A 20,912-nucleotide genomic window follows, 5' to 3' on the forward strand; every position below is an offset into this window, starting at 1 on the left:
TTTCTGCTCATCCTCCCTCCAGAGAAACTGAAGAATAGGTAAAATTGCCGAGTGTGCTACTCACCATCAAGAACTTCTTCAGGAAACCCAGTTCTTTCAAAGTCGTTGTTATTCTGGTTATACAACCCAAAAAGCAGATAGTTTGCCAGTTCCCTGCAACCTTCATTGTACCGACTATCTATTCCTGCAAAAGCAAAACCATATGTGAAGTGTTATGCATCCTAACGTTGTACACCTGAAAAGTTTGGTTTCATCCCTAATGAGAAACCTTTAGAACAGGAGTATTAACTCAACTCCCTCACATAGTCCGTGGGCACTTATGCCTGTTGAACATACTGGGAAAACAGGGTAGGGAAAAAGGAGTTTTTGCAAGTTCATTGCCACACACAGATATTCCACTCTTGACCTTAATCCACAGGCATTGCTTAAAAAAAAAACAATAAAATAAGTCTAGTTTTCTGCAGTGCTCTGCATCGACAAAAGTTCAATTTTATCTAGTAATTCAAACTTAAACATCTGTCTATGCAGTATGCATTCTAATTAATATGTTCTTGATTGAAGCTTCCTAACAAACTAATCCTGTGACCTAAATCTCCTGCTTTAGAATACTGATTAAACATTATCTTATCAGTATTATAGTGCAATCCCTGAGTCACCAGAAAGCCAGTGCGGACTTCTAACAAATCACGAAAAGATATTCTGACAAAACATATGGTATACGAACAGCTTCCAAGGAAAGCCTTTTCCGGTCCTTGGGAAAATAAAATTAAAACAATCGAAGATCTGGATCATGAAGAGATAGAAGATAAATACAAGGAGAAAGGAAACAGGCCACAGATTTAGGAAATATTTTAATCTCTCTTAAAGACAGTCACAGTCAAAATTTCTAATTCTACTGTAATAAATCAAGTTTTCTCCACAAGTAAAACTATGCATGAAGCAGCATCCTTGACATCCAAACACAACAGAGGTCACCAGTCTTGACTGTTACAAAATTTCTCATAAATACTAACATCAAGTTTTCCTACCAAGTTATATTAGGGTACAGCTGGAAGGTTGCCAACAAACCAAGATTTGTTACTACTGTCCAAAGGAGAGATCAGTACACTGATAATGTAATAACACAGCCTGGATGTCTGGGTTTCAGGACTTGCATTGGAAACCAAACTACTCAAGAGTCACCCAAACTTAACAGAAATCGGAACAAACCCTAGGTTCTCCTAATTATGTTCCTTTTTTTATGTTACACTTCAGCTTTAAAGTGCTAACAAGATGCCGTGTCTGCATCCAGCTACTGAATCCCACATCTTAATAAACTCCCTTGTTTGCTTAGTAACTGGCCTTTGGATAGATCACGTATATTCCAAGGTATCAGACATCTGATGTAAGGCTACAGAAGAGACGAGTTCAAATCACTTCAAATTGTGCTGAAGCTATGAACCTCTGTAGTACTGTTCCCTGCTCATGGCTTCATGGTTATTACCACCAATAACGCACTATAGCATTGTATTCCTTGAACTGTGTGGGGAAAGGGGGAAGCTGCATCACACCTGCCCCAGCTTTCTCAGTCCTCAAAAATCTTTTCTACCACAATCTTTGAATCCTCATTCCTCTGCTATCTAGCTTCTAGCACTGATCTCCCATTCATATGACCTTGGACCATGCTCTTTTTAACAAGTCACAATTCTGTGGGTTAGGAGGCATCCCTTGACAAAGGGAGTATCAAGAGCTTTAGCAGTCAATCTGTAACTCCCATCATGGCATCGATAAGACTCAGCTAAAGAATGCTCAGACCCAGTCACTCGTTTTCCCCCCCTGCTGCAATGTTCTGTCTTTGCTGTGCCAATAATTTCCTGCATAACCAGATTGCCCTGGATCTGGGAACTCTGGGAAAGAGCACGCAAAAGAGGGAGGAGAGGGAGAACACACTGTCTCTCTTAATTTACATTTCCAGTCCCATGAAAGCAGGCATACTGATATAATATAGAATTCAATGGGACTCCACACACTAATACTGGTACCAAAGCCCCTGTCTCCAGGTGGGATTTTAGTTACAATCAAGTGTGGAGACTCCATTCTTCCAGGAAGCAACCGTCCCATTGTTCTTGGGAACTCCATTTAAACGTTATCAGTCTCCTCGAAACCAGCTATAGCCTTAGAAAGCTAGCACACACAATGTCCTGAAGATAATCTGTTTTACTGATTATTTGCCTAACTAAGGCAACTTTTGAAGGCAATCAGATGAGCAAAAATCTGGCACAAAGTAGGAGTTAGGATAGCCCCTTTCAGTGACAGCAAGATGTTAGATCAGTTGGTCTGCAAGCAGCATTACTTATGTTTTGTAAGCAAACATCACCTATCACATCAAATGTTAATCTCACAAGACAGCCTCAACAACAGGCCAAACAGTGCGGATGAAAGCGGCCATGGCATTTGCACTTTTTCCTGTCAGGCTCATTGCTAGGGTCTCCAAAGCCTAAGGTGGTGTGCTCAGGGACAGGCTAACAGAATAACACATAGTGAAGCAGAAAAACAAACAGATTATTATAAAGTCTAGAAGATCAGAAGAAAAATTGAGAAACTGTCCTCAAAAAAAAAAAAAGTTGTCACCATCACTTGAAGAGTTTGAGGTTTTATCTGGGTGCACCAGCTCTTCAGGTTTGAAGCAGAGATCTTCAAAGATAAACACCAAAACCCTGCTTCTTCCATTAATGACAGAAGGAGCGGAAGAGAAGACAGAAATATGTTAACAAGGGGGGCTTAACTCTTATAACAGAGGACATGGGTGAATTTATTGCTTGCAGAGCTCTGACAGGCTAGCAGGGAAGGCATTAGCTTACTATAAAACCATTAACTTTTGCAGAACACTTGGGTTTTGTGGTTTGGTTTTGTTGTTGTTGTTTTGTGGGGTTTTTTTAAGTATCCAGTACAGACAGGAGCTTTCATACTAAGGCTTTAATACTATCCTACAGAAACATAGGGAGTTACATGAACAGATACAGTTAGTGGAAAATAAACAGGAAGTGAAACAATGACAAAGATAAGATACCTCCAGAAAGCACATGAGGAGTCCTCAACAACAGAACAATAGGGAAAGCTATTAATTAGGAAACCCCCACGCCTGTCTCCAGCTGAGCTGAGAGTTTAGTAACTCCCAGCCTGTTCCCAACTCATCACAAGGGTGTAGTTAGACAATGACTCAGTCGAACTCAGTCTAATGGCCCAAAGAGCCATTCCTGCTCCTTCTCCTGCAGTCAGTGCTCATCTGACCTCTCAGCGAGCTGATTCACTTTGCTAAACTGGCAGAAAACTAGTCTGGCCAAACATGGAGGGGAGGCGGGGGGAGGAAATAAAAAAGAAAAAAGAAAAAAAAATCTGTCTGCTCAATAGGATGAAGCGGGTGCAAGATATCAAACCACCACCAGCACTGATGGAAAAATGCATGTGGGGATAAAAGAGAGGAAAGGGAAGAGGAGCAGTCTAGGGGCAGGCTGAGACTCCCCTTTTGTGGAGCAAAAAGTATTCAGCTCAACCCTCTCCTGTATCTGTGATTTCACAGTTGCTAAGCTGACATAAACATAGCTGACAGGTAAAAAGTTCTGCTTTTTGTCCCAGCCATGCATTTCTGACATGCCCTTGAGGATCAAAACAAAGAATAGTTGTTCCATAACACACTGAACAGCCATGTGAGCGCTAGGGACACCAGGGAGGTAGGAAGGTGAGGCTGGAGAGAATGGACAGATCACCTTTAGATGTCTGTCCAAAACCAACATGCAGTTGTGGAACTGCCATCAGAAGTGGCACAATAATCATTAAAATAGTGTCTATTTGGAAGGAAATAGGATGAACAATCAGTGCAATGTAATAAATGCTGGTGAGGTTTCTCCCACATCCGAAGAGCAAGAGCTCTGTGTAGGATGGATATAATGGAGGGAAAAAAAAAAGACATCTAAAAAAGTAGGTAGTAATACATGTACAGAACCAAGATAAAATAAAGATTTACTGGTACAGCCTCTAAAGTATTCCTATCCTCTTCAGGGAGAATAAAAAGTAAATGTCAAAGTCCGTAAAAAATTTAGCTTATCTATGCTGACCTGTGAAACAGTTTGTCTACAATCAGAACACCTACAACTCTAGTCAGATTTATGGTCATACCCTACTGAAACTAAACATATCCTCAGAAATCAGATCAACTTAACCGTGAGCTGAAAATCTCTGTCGAAAGGTAAGATACAAGAAACACCGCTGTTAAAAAAATAGTGTACAACTTAAGTAGTTTAATATACTGTTTTCTTAGCAGCTTTAACAGCAACGCGCTCCAGCTGAGACATCACAGCTTTTTAAAGACTGCTGACATGCCAACCTCCAAATTCCTTCTTCCTGTCAGTTGTGATGCCTTTTCTCCCCAGCAAAGAATGCAGGAATGCTACCATTCAACCAGTTTAAAATAACATGACAGGATTCTTTAAAAAAAAAAAAAAATATCAGCTGTAACTACATTTAAATAGTTGTATCAATAATTGGTCAGTCCTCATCTCTGGAATCTCACAATGCTGTTTTTAATTTCAGTAGAAATACTAATCTACTTGAAGCGAAGCTATGAAAGTTTATATCATTTTTATCTCACAGCCCAGTATGTATAATTAGAGCTGGGGCGAGGGAAATACATTAACTCTAGGTCATTAAAGACAGCCAAGTGAAATATAACATGCACTGACTGTAAAAAGAACAGTTTCGAGTATCTGCTTTCCGTACAAGTCAACAGGACTCAAAATGTACGACTACATATTTTTTGTCATCTGAGGCTTATATTTGAAGACCAATTTAATGCATTTATAACAGTGACATGCCTACTTAATCAGAAGTTATGCGAGAAATTCTGCAGGCTGCATTAGGTCAGATTAGACAACAGTCCCATTGTGGGTGCTGAAAGAGATTAGTGCAAAGCACAAGTCTAATAACAAAACATACTTCCTATACTTCCATAGCAGAAATGCTTATTTATTAAGAGGCATGGTCTTATGCATGGACTTAATACTCCACATTACACTGAGGATTACATAAATCAATACCTTTTGCCTGTAATGCTTTCCCTAAAGCCATACAACGTTTTGAGGGACTGTTCTTTGCTTGGGACTCAGTGCAGCTCCAGAGTCGACAATAGTCAAGAAATACTACAGTGTCAATGGCAAGATGGCACAACTTGACATTATTTTATGACACTAGACTAGCATCAAAGGCAAAACCCAAGTACTTTACCCTGTATGATTAAGTTTCATTGGAAGGTTGATGCAGTGACCTTATAGACCTTCTAGCTGTAAAGTTACTACTTAGCCAAAGACTTCTTAAAGTGTTACGCTAGAGAATATGGACGAGTCATGTTGTACAGTTAGCATCAACCAAAAGAGAAGTAGGTTATACACATTTACAACTTCTTTGTGGTTCAGTAAATGAGCTTCTTCAAGTTTTCTTGCTAATTCATCAAAACAACAAAACCCTAAAAAAACAGGTTGTTGTATCATTTCTTAATGCAAGCCTGTTACTACACATAGCTTCTTTAGAGCTACATTAGATTCCTCCATCTTTAACTGTAATACATTATTTGAGCAATCACTCCTTAGTCCTTTTCTCTAAGGAATTTCAACCATCATTCCTGAATTTTTCCTTTAATGTCTTGATACTGATTATATAATAAGAGTCAATGTTACATACAGAAATTATATTAAAGCAGTATTAAAAAAAACTGTTACTTTCCTACAGAATACTTGCACATGCAGCTTTATTTTGTATTGCCCTTTTCTCCCAACCCCAAAAGAAATAAAGCACTGAAACCACATGCTGTTAATATACCACCATTTAACTCATAACTGCTTCTTGGGTTTCTCATGCAACTCTTCACATGCATTTTGAATTACTTCTCCTAAGGCAAGACCCCCCTCCCCCTAAATTCAGGTTTTATTAATTCTGTCAGTTTTCTGATTATTCCTCCCTCTCCCCACATCTCTTATAAGCCAATCCTGTTCTCAACCACCACCCTCCATAGCTATGCATATCATGATCCCTAACCTCGGAGCTCCTCTGCTCTTCTCCACACCCTTAACCTCAGCACCTTCCAATCCCTTCCACTTCCCCCCCTCCACAGGGAAACCAGCTGATACGCATTGTGCCTTCAGCCTTGAGCTTTTACAGCAAGCATCAGCTAGAAAGCAAACAGTGCCTAGACAGCTGAATGTTTACTCCAAATAGATATGGATTAAATTATCTCCATCTTTCCTTCAACTGGACATTAACAAAGATTCTCTGTTCCCTCCAGCCACTGAATTTTCATAAGGCTTGCAAAAATGTTGATCTTATTACTATTGTAGCAAGTTTGCCTGAAATTAGTAAATAGGCCTAAAAATTATTTAGGGAGAAAAGTGTAACAATCAGATAGCTGTCCATTAACTGAGAAACAGGACTGGGGCTTGGGGCAGGAAGGAGAGGATCATCATCTTTCTGAAACTCATGGTATTTTTACCAGTACAGTGAGAACAAAAAAAAAAAAGGGGGGGGGGGGAGCAGGGAGGGGAGGGAAGGTAAAACTAACCTAAGATGCAAAGGATTCCATCAGGTTGAGATTTGCTGCTCTGTGTCAGGATACTCTGAATGTTTCGAAGGCGGCTGCAGCTGCAAAAGAAAGAGAATTTGTCCTTAAGGTCAGTGTTTTGAAGTGCTCAAATTTAGTAGGCTAAAGAGTTGACCTAGTTTTTTTCTTTATTATATAAACAAAGTGGACACACTTCAACTTGGGTATCTTTTCTTTGAAATACATTTAGATCTCATATCAAACCATCCCCAGATTACTTATTTTTGTCCACTAAAAGATGAAGTACGTAGGCCTGAGAGAAGACTAGAACCGGTAACTATCCCTTTTAACCAAGTGCCTTCTTAATCTCTAACTTCTAGCAAAAATTTCTGTTCAAGTTTCCTCTCACCAAGCCAGCAACGCTCCTTTCTCTAACAAGAGAAGTGGAGAGCAAAGCAACATGGTGCAGATGATGCCCAAATAGAAAGCTGACAAGGGAAAGGACCGCAGTAGCTCCTACACCCCAGGAGGAGTTTGCAAGAGGTGAATTTCAGCACCTCCAGCACCATCAGACCTCTTCCACCCCGTGTAACTACATAACACGGACACATCCCAGACCTCTTACAAGATCGATGTGAAAAGCACGATATTTGTATAGGGGCAAAGGGGGGAAGGCACAGAGAACTCTGCCTCCACTCACAAACCTGCAGGGTCTCATCCACGTCCTCGCATCAGTGTCATGCTACTTGCGGTTTTGCAGTGATGCTTTTGCTTACCAGTATCACAAAGACTCAAATGGGTCACCCTGTCGTTATTACAAGCACACACATAAGCAGAAATGCAGAATCGAGGGAATTTTCAGACAGAAAAGAAAAAGCAATTTCAGTGAGCGCTCCGAGATAAGACAGCTCCTGACCAGGGGGGTTTCACTCATTGTTTAATCTTCAGGTGCTACAGTTCTTCCTTGCATCTGGAATTACTCTCTAGAATTTTATTTAGTCTGTAATGGAAAAAATATAGAGCCAATGCTCTCATTTAACGTAACAAAAGCTGAACTCCAGAAGAGTGTTACTTTTCAAGACCAATTTTTTTCCTCCAAGACAAATTAACAAACTGAACTTATACTAGTGGGTTTCCAGTCAAAGTAAACCACAGCTCAAAACAACTCTAATTGACTAATACTTAATGCGATCACAAAAGAAAGAAGGAACTTTTTCCTCTCTCTACCCAAATAAATATCTAGATCATTTTCATAAGGTGCATGTTACCTCTCTCATGACTTCCATCTTAAAACCATGAATTTTTTCTAAAATAAACAGTTTGGGAAAATTATAAGCTTAAAGTATAATCTTTGATAATCTACATTAAAAAGAAACTGAACAATACCAAGTCTCACCAAGAGTTTCATAATCAAAACAAACTGTTTATTATATGAGGTTTAATTCAGTTGTCCAATATGCATCTAAGCCAGGCAAAAAATTCAGCTACAATAGCCAGAGAGCAACATAATTCGTGCTTCTAGGCAACATTTTGTGAGCATGTTTTAATACAGATAGAAGGCAAGAAATTTCACTGCTGTTATTACTGAATGTGTTTTCTTGTTTACAGTCTTGTTTATATAACTATGAGCTGTTCAGCTCTAGGAAACAAACATGTCTTACAGAAACACTTAAACAGCTAAATTTATGATTAGCTCAAACAAACAAGTAAGGTCAAGCATTCCTGTTTTCATAGTTCCTTTGAGCAAAGTAAAAAGCAAATAGATCTTTTCAGTAATACTACCATTATCATGCTCTACTTTCTCCAAAAGACAGAATGAACACGAAAGGTTTGCATTATAGCTAATCTAAGTGCAATCTGAACATCTGCAGTAAAGGCAACATTTGAAGACACTTTCATAGGAGCTACACTCCAGTTCTATTTTTTTCCCATTTTTAGGTTGCCTATTTGAGTTCTGAATCCCTCAATTATTCTTTTTGCCTGAAACTTCCCAATTCATATTATACACTGTCCTGTATCACAGTCCACTGTATATATGAATAGATACTTTGACCCAGTCTTAGATACCAGAAACAGAAATTAAAGCCACTGATGACAGCAAAAAACACCTAATCAGATACTATCGCATGTTGTTGCCCATGTAGGTGATGCTATGAAGTCTGTGAAGAAACATCAAACTTTACGCTGCACATTTTAGCAACTTCACATTATTAGATCTTTAATACCTAACCTAAAACTGAATCTCACAGCTGTCCAAACTTCAGGTTTTGTATCTTATTCTGGAAGATTTTCATCCCATCATTAAACAGGACCCCAGATGAGCTAGGTGAGAGATGATCCGCTATGGCAAGCTATACAGTGCTTGTATTTTTATACTTCCCACGTCACAACATCAAGAGTAGAAAAAATTGCTAAACTCTTCACTGTGGGTACAAAATAATTAGACTTATTTCATATGTTAGCATGCAAACAAGCCTACTAGTTGTTTAAGGACGAGCTGCAGGCAAGTAGAATTGCTACTGCCTCTGTAAAACACAAGACAACGGAAACAACTTTATGTACAAAGCCCGCATGAAAACGAAAATGCTTCTTGACCTATCTGCAAAACCCTGTTTAGGAGAAACCCATGCTTCCTGAGACGATCTGAAGGACAGATTGAAAGGACTGTGAGAAAGCATGCCCAAGGACTTCTGTAGTGACACAACAAGCAGCTTCTGGACTGACTTCTATTAAAACATTATATCAGAGGATGCATCTTCCTGCTTCTGTTCAGAGTGAGAAAAGAAACTGTCATCAGAAAAAATATTATGAATGCTTCACATCGGAAGGCACAAGAGGTCTATTTTCATTCAACCTCTCTCAGAAACAAGATGCAAAAAATCCCTCTACTACTCGCGTTCAACTTCTACTCTCAAGGCAAATTTATGTAATTCTCCAGCCAAAGACAGGTTTTTCTGGATTGTAAAATATTTTTCAAACCTCTTATGCATTATAAACACAGCATGAATACATACCTTGATTTTGCTATCATTTTTTTCCCCATATACTGATCACTTTTAGAAGAAAGGAATGGTTAGGGCTCGGTTTGCCAAAAGAACAAGTACAGAAACTCCGTGTAAGGAACTTGTGGGGAAAGATACTCCCATTTATTAAAAAGCATTGGTATATGATACAAGGTAAGTTATTCCTAAGAGCTTTAAATTTTAATTTCACACTAACAGCTTCAATGAAAAGGGAGACCTTATCAAGTATGTTTATCATGTAAAATAAAAGCTAATGTTATGAGCCTGTGCAATGAGACCAGAGCAAAGTAAAACACACATTGTTTTTGTCTTCTTGAGTTCCGTGAAAATATTTTCTGATCTGTTCAAGTAAACTGGGGGGGGGGGGGGCAGAATTGGGGGAGGAAAGTATTTGCATATTTGTTCTGGGTTGGGTATTTCTTTGCCTCCTTAAGTTTTGATTTCAGGTTAGGAATTTTACTCTCCCAGAATTACGTTCGGTATCCTCCACAAGAACTACAACTTTGGTGCACCCCTTAAAAAAATATGAAGTTCTCAGATTAAGCTGCTAGGAAACTTCTGCCAAGCAAAGATGAATGTCAATGCTACGCTTCCCTCTGGAGATAATCCTGACATAAAAGGAAAAAGCGTAGGGCAAATTATATGTTCATTATTTCGTAATGAGATGTATGACCACAAAGATGCTTATTTCAATCTTAATATTAAACAGCCTTCAGCAGAATATTTTTCCTTGCCTCGTTTAAAGAAGTGGTTTCTATGAAAGAAATCTTTGAAAAAGCTTCTTCACAGAAATATTTTCAACGTCATCTCAAGTGTGTATAAATCATTACATTCAAAGGCTGACATTAAAAACAGAAGACTTCTGTGTCTGAAGAAAGACGTTATTCAGAAATAGTGAAGAGAATAATTAGAATTCTTACTACATGCTTTTAAACAATACAGGCTAAACTGTGTATAAAGTCAGAGAAAAAAAATGGCATTTTCTTGCATTTCACATTAAACAGTCATCTGACAAAAACAAAGAAACTGTCCTGGGAACAAAAATCCATGACTGTTCCCGCCTCCAAAGCAAGCGCCCTAGTAAGGGTACTGACTTTTTACTCCATTTTGCCACAGTAACACAATTTCAAACAGAAACAATGAAGAATGAACCTCCGCATAACAGCATAACCCTCTGGGCTTGAGGACGCTTTCCTGGAAGATGTGGCTCTGGATCCACCCACGTACATAACCACAACTAAATTTTACAGTAGCTTGCTGCTGAAAAATCAGCATTAGGTGTGTTCGAAAACACAATTACACAAAGCCCTTCTAAGGAAGCCCCAAAATCCTGGGCTTCAGTGAGACTTGGACAAGACAAGAGCTGCAAACTCATCCAGCCCTATTCAACAAGACAACCACAGACAACCAGGCTGCTATAGAAGTGAATAAGAAGTTGAAAGTAGGTGAAAAGTGAGAATTTTTCCAACATGCGCTTTTGAACATAAGATGTAATTTCTACATCGTCTTAAGCCAGTGTAAGAGACCAGGGTGCTGCAAGGGACAGTCTCACCCTTATCACTGCCTTTGTATCTTCACTGATGATCTTGAAGACATGTACCAAGCCAGATCAGCTTACTGATCCAAACTCTAGCCCAGGAACTTAAAAAAAAAAAAAAAAAAAAAAGAACCAAAAAAACCCTCTACACTTTCAAACATCAGCAAGCTGATCTGACTGCTGATGAAGGCGGGTAAGAAGGCAAAGCCACATTTTGAAGTGGCATCTGGCAATAAAGTGTGCTTGGGCCAATTAAGAAACTATACGTTGAGGTACTTGTTATTCTGCTAATCTTGGACTGGATCCAAAAAAAAAAAAAAGGGGGGGAAAGATAATTGACATCATTAACTTCTAAGAACTAGTGCTCATCTGTTCACATGTCTTCATACTAATTATGCAAAGTACCTTGCTTTACAACAGTCTAGCCTGTCACAACTTGGTAACAGACACAGCACTACAAGCCATGTATGTTGGCAAATAAAGAGAATATTAACAACTGTGCCTTTCTCAACCAGAAAGAACAAATACATTTTTTAAATAATGCCACACAGTATTTTTATTTTAATTTTTATTTCATTTACGTTTCCACAACGTGTTACTTTTTTCTGCATCTCTTGTTACTAGCTGATTTATTCTGGGCGCAAGCTTCCTTTTATTGATGTTGTAATCCAATGGTACTAACGCAGCAACGATATTAGCATTGATCCCTGATTGATTGCCGACTGATTCCCACAGGCTGGCTTACCATAAGTCTGGGATGGCCACAGCTGTGGTTAACATGCAATTCAGCCAACAAAGGATGTGATTTCACTGTGTTGAGTATGTTTTGCTTCATATTGGCAGATGTTACGCTCCTCCCCCACAAAGGCTAGGCAGTCGTAAAAACCCACACGTGGTAAAGCTTTAATAGATCGCAGCAAATGAAGGGAAAAAAATCTGAGACACCCCCCCCCGGCAAGCTTGTGCAAATCCTCACATTAACAAGGTTCATCTTCAGGGAATGACTTGAATAGATTCATGCTGGCTACCCAAGACAGACACTGGTTTTAACGTGAAATACTTTATTTAATAAAGTAATAAATAAAATGGAAAGCTAAAACAGTTTATCTTTTTCCAAATCTCACTTCTTGTTAACTTGCTGCTACTACCATCTGTTTCCCCTCTAACCCCAAAACATCAAGTTTATTTTTCATGGGCCTTTTGTTGACCTCACAGTTACTACCAGAAACATTATTATTGTCTGCTTCTATTAGAGTATGGGATTTCCCTGGATTTCCCACAGTCTGACATTATCATCATTTAATACATTTGTGAAAACAGAAACCAGAAGTCAGCCCGAGTTAGAGACTCTCAGAATTTAATTCATTTCAAAAACAGTTTACTTGAAATTTACTATCTAGCTTGAACAGTAACGTGCTTTCTCAGTTTTTTGGTTTTTTTCTTAGCTCACCAAAATAACTCTTTTACTGTTTGGCACTCACAAAAGACAATGGCATTCACCCACCTTAAAAATACATGACAATTTTCCAGCTATTTTCAAAATTTCTCTACAATGAACACAGGGACTTGACTGTAAATGGGAGATCTAACCACTTTAAAGACACTTGGCATGTTTAGCAACCGTAAATAGCAAATATTAAAACTGGACATAAAGGAAGAAATTTCAACTCTGCGTGCATTTTACAGGACCAAATTCCTTGCTTCTTGACTTTAAATGGACAGTAATACTCAATTCTGTAATTCAGAGACCTCAAAGCACATAAGAACAAGCATGAACCTCTCCTTACTAAACATTTGGGACTACCTGATGCCTTTTGCAAACTACAAGCCTGTTCAGGATCTTTGGCACTTCAGCACATCTGAACAGTAGCACTATTTATTAAGGATGCACATCAATATTCATACCGGTATTGTATGTAACCACACTGGACAGTGCAGCCTTTAGGCATACTTGCTTACTGTGAGCAGCTCACAGACTGGACCTCGACATCATCTACTGGGCTGGAAACAAAGTGAAGTTCTTCCGTGGGTGCAATCAAATGATAGGTTGCCCATCACCTACACACACATATGCGCCAGTTAGACCTGCAGCCTTAACGAGTTCTCTGTTTAACAGGCTGGTTTACAAACACCAGCTCTGTATTTTCACTTTCTTCAATTGCAGCATCTTATCGAGGATGCCACCTATTCCTCCCCAAAAACATTATCACCTGAGAAAATGACAATATTTGAAGAAGCAAGAAAGACTAGCAGCTCAAGTGTAATTATTCTGCCATCAGTCAAACTCTGGTCAGAAAGACAAGGCAAGCATCTAGCACTTCAGCAGAAATCAGAAGTTAAGCTACAGTGCCTTAAGACTAAATTTACTTGCAGAGCACATTACTGGACCACAACCACCGCAGCCACATGGCCAGAAAGCTCCAAGCCAGATGCTTTGCCATCAGTTCAAGCTGAACAATTGCAAAGGGGTAACTTCAGCTGAAGCTCCACAGGCAGCGGAGTTAACGCAATAGCTCTGCTCCTCTCCTTGGCAGCTTTTCCTTCCCAAGCACTTATTCTACCTTTCTATTCCTATCAACCATATAGGTTGTGCCACATCCCTCTTAACTTTGGCTGCAGCCTAGCACTCAACAGTCTCTAAGCCATATTAATACCCTAACATGGTAGAAACCCATCTGTATTCAAGGAATGGGGTTTGTTTCTCCTTTTTATTCCCACCCCCCACCCCCCCGCCCCGTACTTCAGCAAGTTAAATTAGCTCTCTCTTTGCATAGCTAAAATACAGCGCATTCCTTAAAAAAATTTCGGTGAAACACTGCTATTACAAAATCCTGAACCTTGGCATAATTACATAAGGAACACATGGATACAAATTGTTAATCTTTCAACACAGACATTTCCCCTACTAAAATTGGTTAGGAAACCACAACAACCCTTTCGTCCCTGCACCACCATGCTCCCAAACACCCCACCAACTGCTCCTCCAAAGCCATAGGAAAAAAAGCCACATACTTAACCACTACGTGATTAAAAACAGAATGTTTTAGACGATGATAATACTAGGCATATAGGCAGAGACAACATAAAAATGAACCCAAGTACTCATTTTGCATTTCCCCACACAGACCCACAGATAGAACTAATCTTTATTATGTTACAAACATGGGTAATTAATAATGAGGATTTGCCTGCTCTATTTATATAAAGATAATGCAAAATTGGGTGGCTCCAGAACCCTACCAAATAGAACAAATTAACATTGGTTTTAGATGACGATATTTAACAAAAGCATTTAATAGAAATTTTGTTCAGAAATGCATGAACAAGGAAAACACTCCACGCCACTAAACACAGACACATGAAACATGACATCACCTTCTAAAAAGGCATACCCTTTTTCAGGCAATACTCATCTCTTAGTTAAGGGTTTTTTTCTTTTTATTTACAAAACCATTCTTTTCTTGCTTTTGTTGTTACAACGCCGAGGGTCGCCATGATAAATGCCAGCTCCCAACACACCATATGGCAGACCAAAACTCTGAAGTATGTGGAAGAACTCCAAGAATTATCTCTGGCTGTTTCTCTATTCTTTATATAGTGTTAAGAATTTTTCCATTCCTGTTTGGGACTTGGGGGCAGGGGGAGGAGGGTAACGGATTGTTTTATTTTTATTAACTGCCTGGTATCTGCTGACTGCTTGGGAAATTTATTGCAAACACTGGCCTCCCTGCCTCCATCTGGCCTGAAAAAAAACCTGCACAAGAACGAGTGTTGAAGAGGAAAAAAACTTAACGGATGACATGCCTCCTACAAACATGCCAAATTACAGATGCTGTCTGGATCTCCCAGTGGAGCTCAAAAGCTTGCAGATGTTCACAGAGAGTCTGAATGTTCTCATGACAACTCTAAAACAGGATCTCAGATTACAAAAATCACTCATAAAGAGAGAGGCTCGAGTGGAAACCATTTTCTTTCAGCTCTTTTTTTTTAGCGTCTTGGTATTTTCTTACTGATCATGATGAATTTTTAGATACTTTCCAGCTATAAACAAATACTAAGCCCTTTCTAAACAAATAAGATTAATTTATTCAGTGAAAAAATCATTTGAAAAGGTCACTTTTCTTTCCCTCTTACGATCAGTTCAATTTCTAACTGCAGGCAGAGAGGGAACATAACCATCACAGAACAGCCATGTTCATTTATTTCAGGCAAACAGAACGACCTCCATTTCTCTCTCACAGTACAGAATTTCTCATTTTACAGGCATATTGTCTGAAAAGTGAAAGTGTTTTTATTCCCTTCTTGTACAAAAGATAAAACTTTTTTTTTTTTTAATTGAAAATCTACAGCAAACATAGACAGATTTTAATACCCAAGTAGTCTGGCCAACTGTTTGTTTGCAATTTACATGCAATGTCCCAGTTACTCTATTATCTGACTTCACACTGGTGAATACTTCCATACTGCAACTATTGAAAGCATCAAGCACTTCAGTTCCTGTGTTGTTCTTTGTGATATTATAGAATAAAATCATAGAATCATTTAGGTCGGAAAAGACCCTTAAGATCATCGAGTCCAACCATAAACCTAACACTGCCAAGCCCACCACTAAACCATACCCCTAAGCAGTACACCTACACGTCTTTTAAATACCTCCAGGGATGGTGACTCCACCACTTTCCTGGGCAGCCTGTTCCAATGCTTAACCACCCTTTCGGTGAAGAAAATTTTCCTAATATCCAATCCAAACCTCCCCTGGCACAACATGAGGCCGTTCCCTCTATTCAGACACTTCAGATAATACCCTGCAGTCTAATCCACACACGGGTACACCTTAAGTCTTTAAAAGGAAATAGAGCTCTAGCAACTTAACGATACCTGAGCTGACACCCGAGCTCCCATAGAGCCAACGCTATCAACTAACATGTCCCCAGGCCCCATCTCTTGTCAAGCGCTATACCCAATATTTCTGAAGCTCAGAGAATGTTACTGCCTTCATACCCTCAAGCAATTCTCCACAAGCCACCCAACAGATGCCCACACAAACACGCAATCTCCTTTCCCTCCATAATCCCTCAACTCCTCCCAAATCTCAGCCATCCCTACCCTAATTCGGCTTTCCTACCTTTCACGAGACCTTTTTCCCTACTTCCAAGGTAGCCCCACACTCATCCCCTCCCAAACCAGACCCAGGCTTAGCTTCCCACAGGAACACTACCCCAAGCCCACTCCCTCCAGACCAGCCCCTCTCCAAGGTCCCCAAACCGCCCTTTTTGTCCCCCTGTCCCCAGTCCATCGCAGCCTCCCACACACCCTCCTCCAGCAGGATTCAGGATTCGCCAATCCCTACACCCACAAGGTCAAGTCAGGCCCCTGCCTGCCATCCTGTCAAGGCCATCAACACTTCTCTCCCAGTAGCTACCTGCAAAATTAACCCCCCTGCCCCTTCTCCCCACAGCCCCAGCCCCACAAATGCTGCTCCTAATGCTCCAGCCCCCCACAAGCATTCCAACCTCCTTCACGACTTCAAGTCCTCCTGCAATACCCCCCCTAAAGTCCTTAGCAGCCCCTGCACACCACAAAACCTCTCCTTAATGCCCCTACCTTAACGCCCAGCCTACCTCAGCACCTCCAAAGCCCTTAACCCCCCCAACCTTCCCACCAGCCCACCCCAACGCCCTTAACACCCTCTTTTCCTCCCAGCCGCCACCTTCAGCACCCACAGCTCTCCGAACACCCCAGTTTCTCCCCCAACCGAACCCCTTAACCCCCCTAAACCCCCCTTCCCACACCACCTCCCCCAAAACCTCTACATCACCCCCACTGGTACCCCCAGCTCTCCTAACACCCCAGCCCAGCCTCTTCAACGCCCCCACCCTCCTTCATCCCCCCCTAGCCCCCTCAGTGCCCCCCAAAACCCAGCCCGGCCCCACCCTACCTGCCCCCTCAGCTCAACCCAAAACCCGGCCCGGCTCCTCCCTGTCAGCTCCTCACCCCCCACCCCCCGGGCGGACTCCCTTCCCCTCGCCCTCCGTTACCTGACGAAAGCCTCGGCGGCCCGGGGGCGGCGCGGCGAGGGGCGCGGGGGCGGCGGCAGGAGGAGAGCGGAGCGGCCACACAGCGCCATGGCGACAGCGATGCGGCGGGGAGGAGGGAGCCGGCAGCACTGCGGCCGTTGCGCCCCGCCCCGCTTCGCCCCGCCCCTCCCCGCCCCGCGCCGCGCCGCACCACCGCTCTCCCCGCCCGTAGGGGGAGCCGCGGTAAGGCCGAATCCGCTGCTTGTGATCTTCGCCTGCCCGGCCGGGCGGGATTCACAACGCCGACCTTCTTCTTCTGAGTTTACACGGAGCGGGGATGGGAAGGCTTCAAAAGCCGGCAACAGCTGAGCGCAAAAAAGGCGAGGGAGACGGATGGCTCCCCCCTCCGCGAAGCATGGGCTCGTCCAACGTCTGCCCCCACCCCACCCCCCCGCCCGCACACCCCCAGCGCCGCGGTCGTTCCACGCCTCGCCCCCCCCCCCCCCCCCGCCCCGCAGCTCATGGGCGCGTCCAACCCCCCACCGCAGCACACACCCCTTAATCCCCCCCCCACACACACCCCCCCGCCCGCCGCGGCGTGAGTTCGTCCGATCCCCCCCCAGGAGCCCCGCGGGTCTGTGTGACACGGACACCCCTGAGGTGTAACGGACCCCCCTGAGGTGACACAGACCCCCCTGAGGTGACACAAACCCCCCCGGGGGGTCCCGGACCCCCCTGAGGTGACACGGACCCGCACTGTCCGTCCCCTCCCCGGCATTGCACCCCTCACATACCCCCCCCCCCCCCCCGAAATAACCCCACACTGCCGTGCCCCAAGACTGTGGCCGGGCACCCTTCAGGGGCAAGTCATCAGCACCTCTGCTATCTCCCACGGTCCCTCTCTTGTTAGCCCCCCCCAAAATACCCCCCTTTTCCAACCACCCCCCCAAAACACCCCCCTTTCCAACCAGCACCCCCTCAAAACACCCCCCCTTTCCAACCATCCCCCAAAACACCCCCCCTTTCCAACCAGCACCCCCTCAAAACACCCCCCCTTTCCAACCACCCCCCAAAACACCCCCCCTTTCCAACCAGCACCCCCTCAAAACACCCCCCTTTCCAACCACCTCCCCAAAACACCCCCCCTTTCCAACCACCCCCCCAAAACACCCCCCTTTCCAAACAGCACCCCAAAACACCCCCCCCTTTCCAACCAGCACCCATCTGCCCACCGCCCCCACCTCTGCTGACTGTCTCCTAGTACCAGCACAAACACCCTCACGGACCCCTTTTATTCACTTTACGCCAGAAATTTGGGGGGGGGGGGGGAAGTAGAGCCCCCAGCCCCTCCTGGGAAGACATCCAAGTTTCACCTCCTCCATCCTGCCCCATCCTGCCCAGCTCGGAGGTGCCAGCCTCGCCACAGGCTCCGTATTTGGATCCCCCCTTCCCTAGTCTTTCCCATTTTACAGTTATCACATCTTCCCGCCATCCCCTTGGGCCTGTATGCTTCATCCTTGCAAAAAAAAAAAAAAAAAAAAAAAAATTTAAAAGAAAATAAAACCCCAAATGAGGCAGCACACTCAGCATCGTGATTTTAGGTCCCGCACACACCAACACCTCCAAGTATCTCTAATTAAAGGACTGAGGTCAACGCGATGCAGGGAAGGATCTGAAGCCGGGGTTTAACGAACCGTGCCGGGGCACACGGCTTGAAACCTATTAATCACGCGTGTCGTCCCCCCCCGGCCGCGGGGAATGCATCCTTCTCCTCCTGCGTCACAGCCTGGCAGAAAGGAAAGCTGCCCCATGGCATGACAAGCGGTCGAATAAGCATGAAAGAAAACTGAATTTGCTGTCACCGCTCTCATCCCACCCCATGGTGCTTTCCTCCCCCCCGCCCCGGCAGAAAGACCAACGTTAATCTGTGATGGCGGAGCTCTCTGCGCTCGTTGCCGTCCCCATTAATCACCCCAGCTCCTCATCCCAGGTGGAGAGCGAGATAAGACCATTTGTCTGCATCATATTTTAATTACGCTAGTGTTTGGCAAGCGCGGCATAAAGCCCTAAATCTGCAGCTTTTGGGTGCAACGGAGACGTGGGCTGCTAAGAGCAATCCCCTTTTTGCTTTGCAATGGACCCCAATGCAAACGGGGGGTACACGGGGAGGGATTAAGGGCTCTCACGCACACCTCGCTTTTAACTCGGTGCAGGTGCAAACACGTTCCAAAGTGTTATTTCTTTTTTTCCCCCAAAACCAAATCGGACTTTGCTCACTGCCGCGGAGCAGAGAAGACAAGATAAATATACTGGGCCATGACCCAGCTGCCCTGGGGCAACTGGGAAGCATTTTAGCTGCCCTCACCGATAAAGCCCTGATGGGTTCGATGTACAAATGTCCCTAAACCACAGGTTACACCAACCAGCCCCGTCTCGTGTGCTGATGGGGAGTTGGCACCATCTCCATCCCGAGCTCTCCCTGGTTTTTGAGCCCCTGGACGTGCTAAGGCAACATCAGCAGTGGGAACTGAAGCACTGAAAAGGAAAAACAGACACCTTGGTGTTTGTCAGCATTGCTAAAAACCCTCGGCTTCCCTCCAGAAAGCCCCTAAAATGCATCCCTCCTGCCTCTCTTGTCATATGCTGAATGGGACGGTCTCCTGCAGAGCTTCTACCAGTTGCCCCCATCCTAGGCTGCGGACCACCAGCCTCCGAAAGGCTTTCCCAGGCTCCCTCCGCATCCATCGCTCGTGTTGGGAAGGGGACGCGTCCTAAGAGCGCGTCCTCGCTGTCTTTTCCCTGCAACAAGCGCTGTCCTTAACATTTGGGTGCTGTGTTGGCTCCTTCCATCTTCTCCTTGGCACGCAACCGAGACCCTGATGGCCATGATCCATCACCACAGGGCTGTTCACGTGCCCAAAGTCCCAGAAATGCATCAAGGCTACAGCAAGAGGGGAAACATCTTCCCAGGACAGGAGTTAGTGCAATTTTGCCCCCAAGGCTCTTCTTTCAGCCAAAACGAAAGACGTTTTGCACCACTGGTGCGTTGCACCAGGCTGTTACCTGCAGCCTTGCATTTCCCTTGGCTGCACGGCGATGGAAAAGCAGAACAACAGCCTGGAAAACACCCAAGAGAGAGGTCAGACTTCCTGGAGAAGGAGTGATGTGGAAGGGGAAGGGGTGTCTGGCAGCATGGCTGGGAAAGGACACAACGTCAACTATTGTTCCTGCTCCCCAGCTTCCTGAGCTTCGCTGTCCCACTATTGTTCCACGTTTTGAAGGCTGAAAAAGCTGAATGAAATCCATAACAATTACCAAAGAAAGGAAGAGGAAAGCAGAGTGCCTTGGAAAAGGGGAAAAGCTGCTGCTGAGGTTCCTTGGTGGGTCCTCCTGACCTAGATCTTGTCCAACAGTAAACCACCAAATCTGGGTTAAATCTCTGTTCACTTGACTTGACAGGGCTCGTTCTCACTGTGCTTTCAGCTTGGGTACCTCAACATTGGCATCTGCCTATGGAAACAGCTGCCTTCGCACCCTCTCCCGTGAATACCTGCTTATTTTTAGTAAATCCCTGCTGCACCGATGGAGAAAACAATGTTGGACACACAGAGGCCAAAAATAGCTGTTGTTCGCCCCAAGACGTGCACCTGGAGAGATCCTCCATTCCCCCTCCCGTGAGGAATGCCTAAACTTCTCACCCTGGGCTGGCGGCTGCTCGGAAGGCTGGAGGCTGCATTTTATTAAAAAATTAATGCATACATCCCGTGCTG

General features: G+C 43.6%; 1 protein-coding gene across 1 annotated transcript in view; it reads right to left on the reverse strand.

Moving 5' to 3' along the window:
* Positions 1-17,290, reverse strand: part of DNAAF9 (dynein axonemal assembly factor 9) — a 74,184-nt gene extending 56,894 nt beyond the window's left edge. Inside the window, exons 1-3 of the mRNA XM_049792720.1 lie at positions 17,164-17,290; positions 6,587-6,666; positions 65-184 (exon numbers count right to left, since the gene is read on the reverse strand). Coding sequence (XP_049648677.1) covers positions 65-184; positions 6,587-6,666; positions 17,164-17,252 — 289 coding nt within the window. The 5' untranslated portion in view covers positions 17,253-17,290. The remainder of the gene's footprint in view (positions 1-64; positions 185-6,586; positions 6,667-17,163) is intronic.
* Positions 17,291-20,912: the final 3,622 nt, after the last annotated feature.

The sequence above is a fragment of the Accipiter gentilis genome, chromosome 3, assembly GCF_929443795.1.
Source record: "Accipiter gentilis chromosome 3, bAccGen1.1, whole genome shotgun sequence".
NCBI classification, from domain to species: domain Eukaryota; kingdom Metazoa; phylum Chordata; class Aves; order Accipitriformes; family Accipitridae; genus Astur; species Astur gentilis.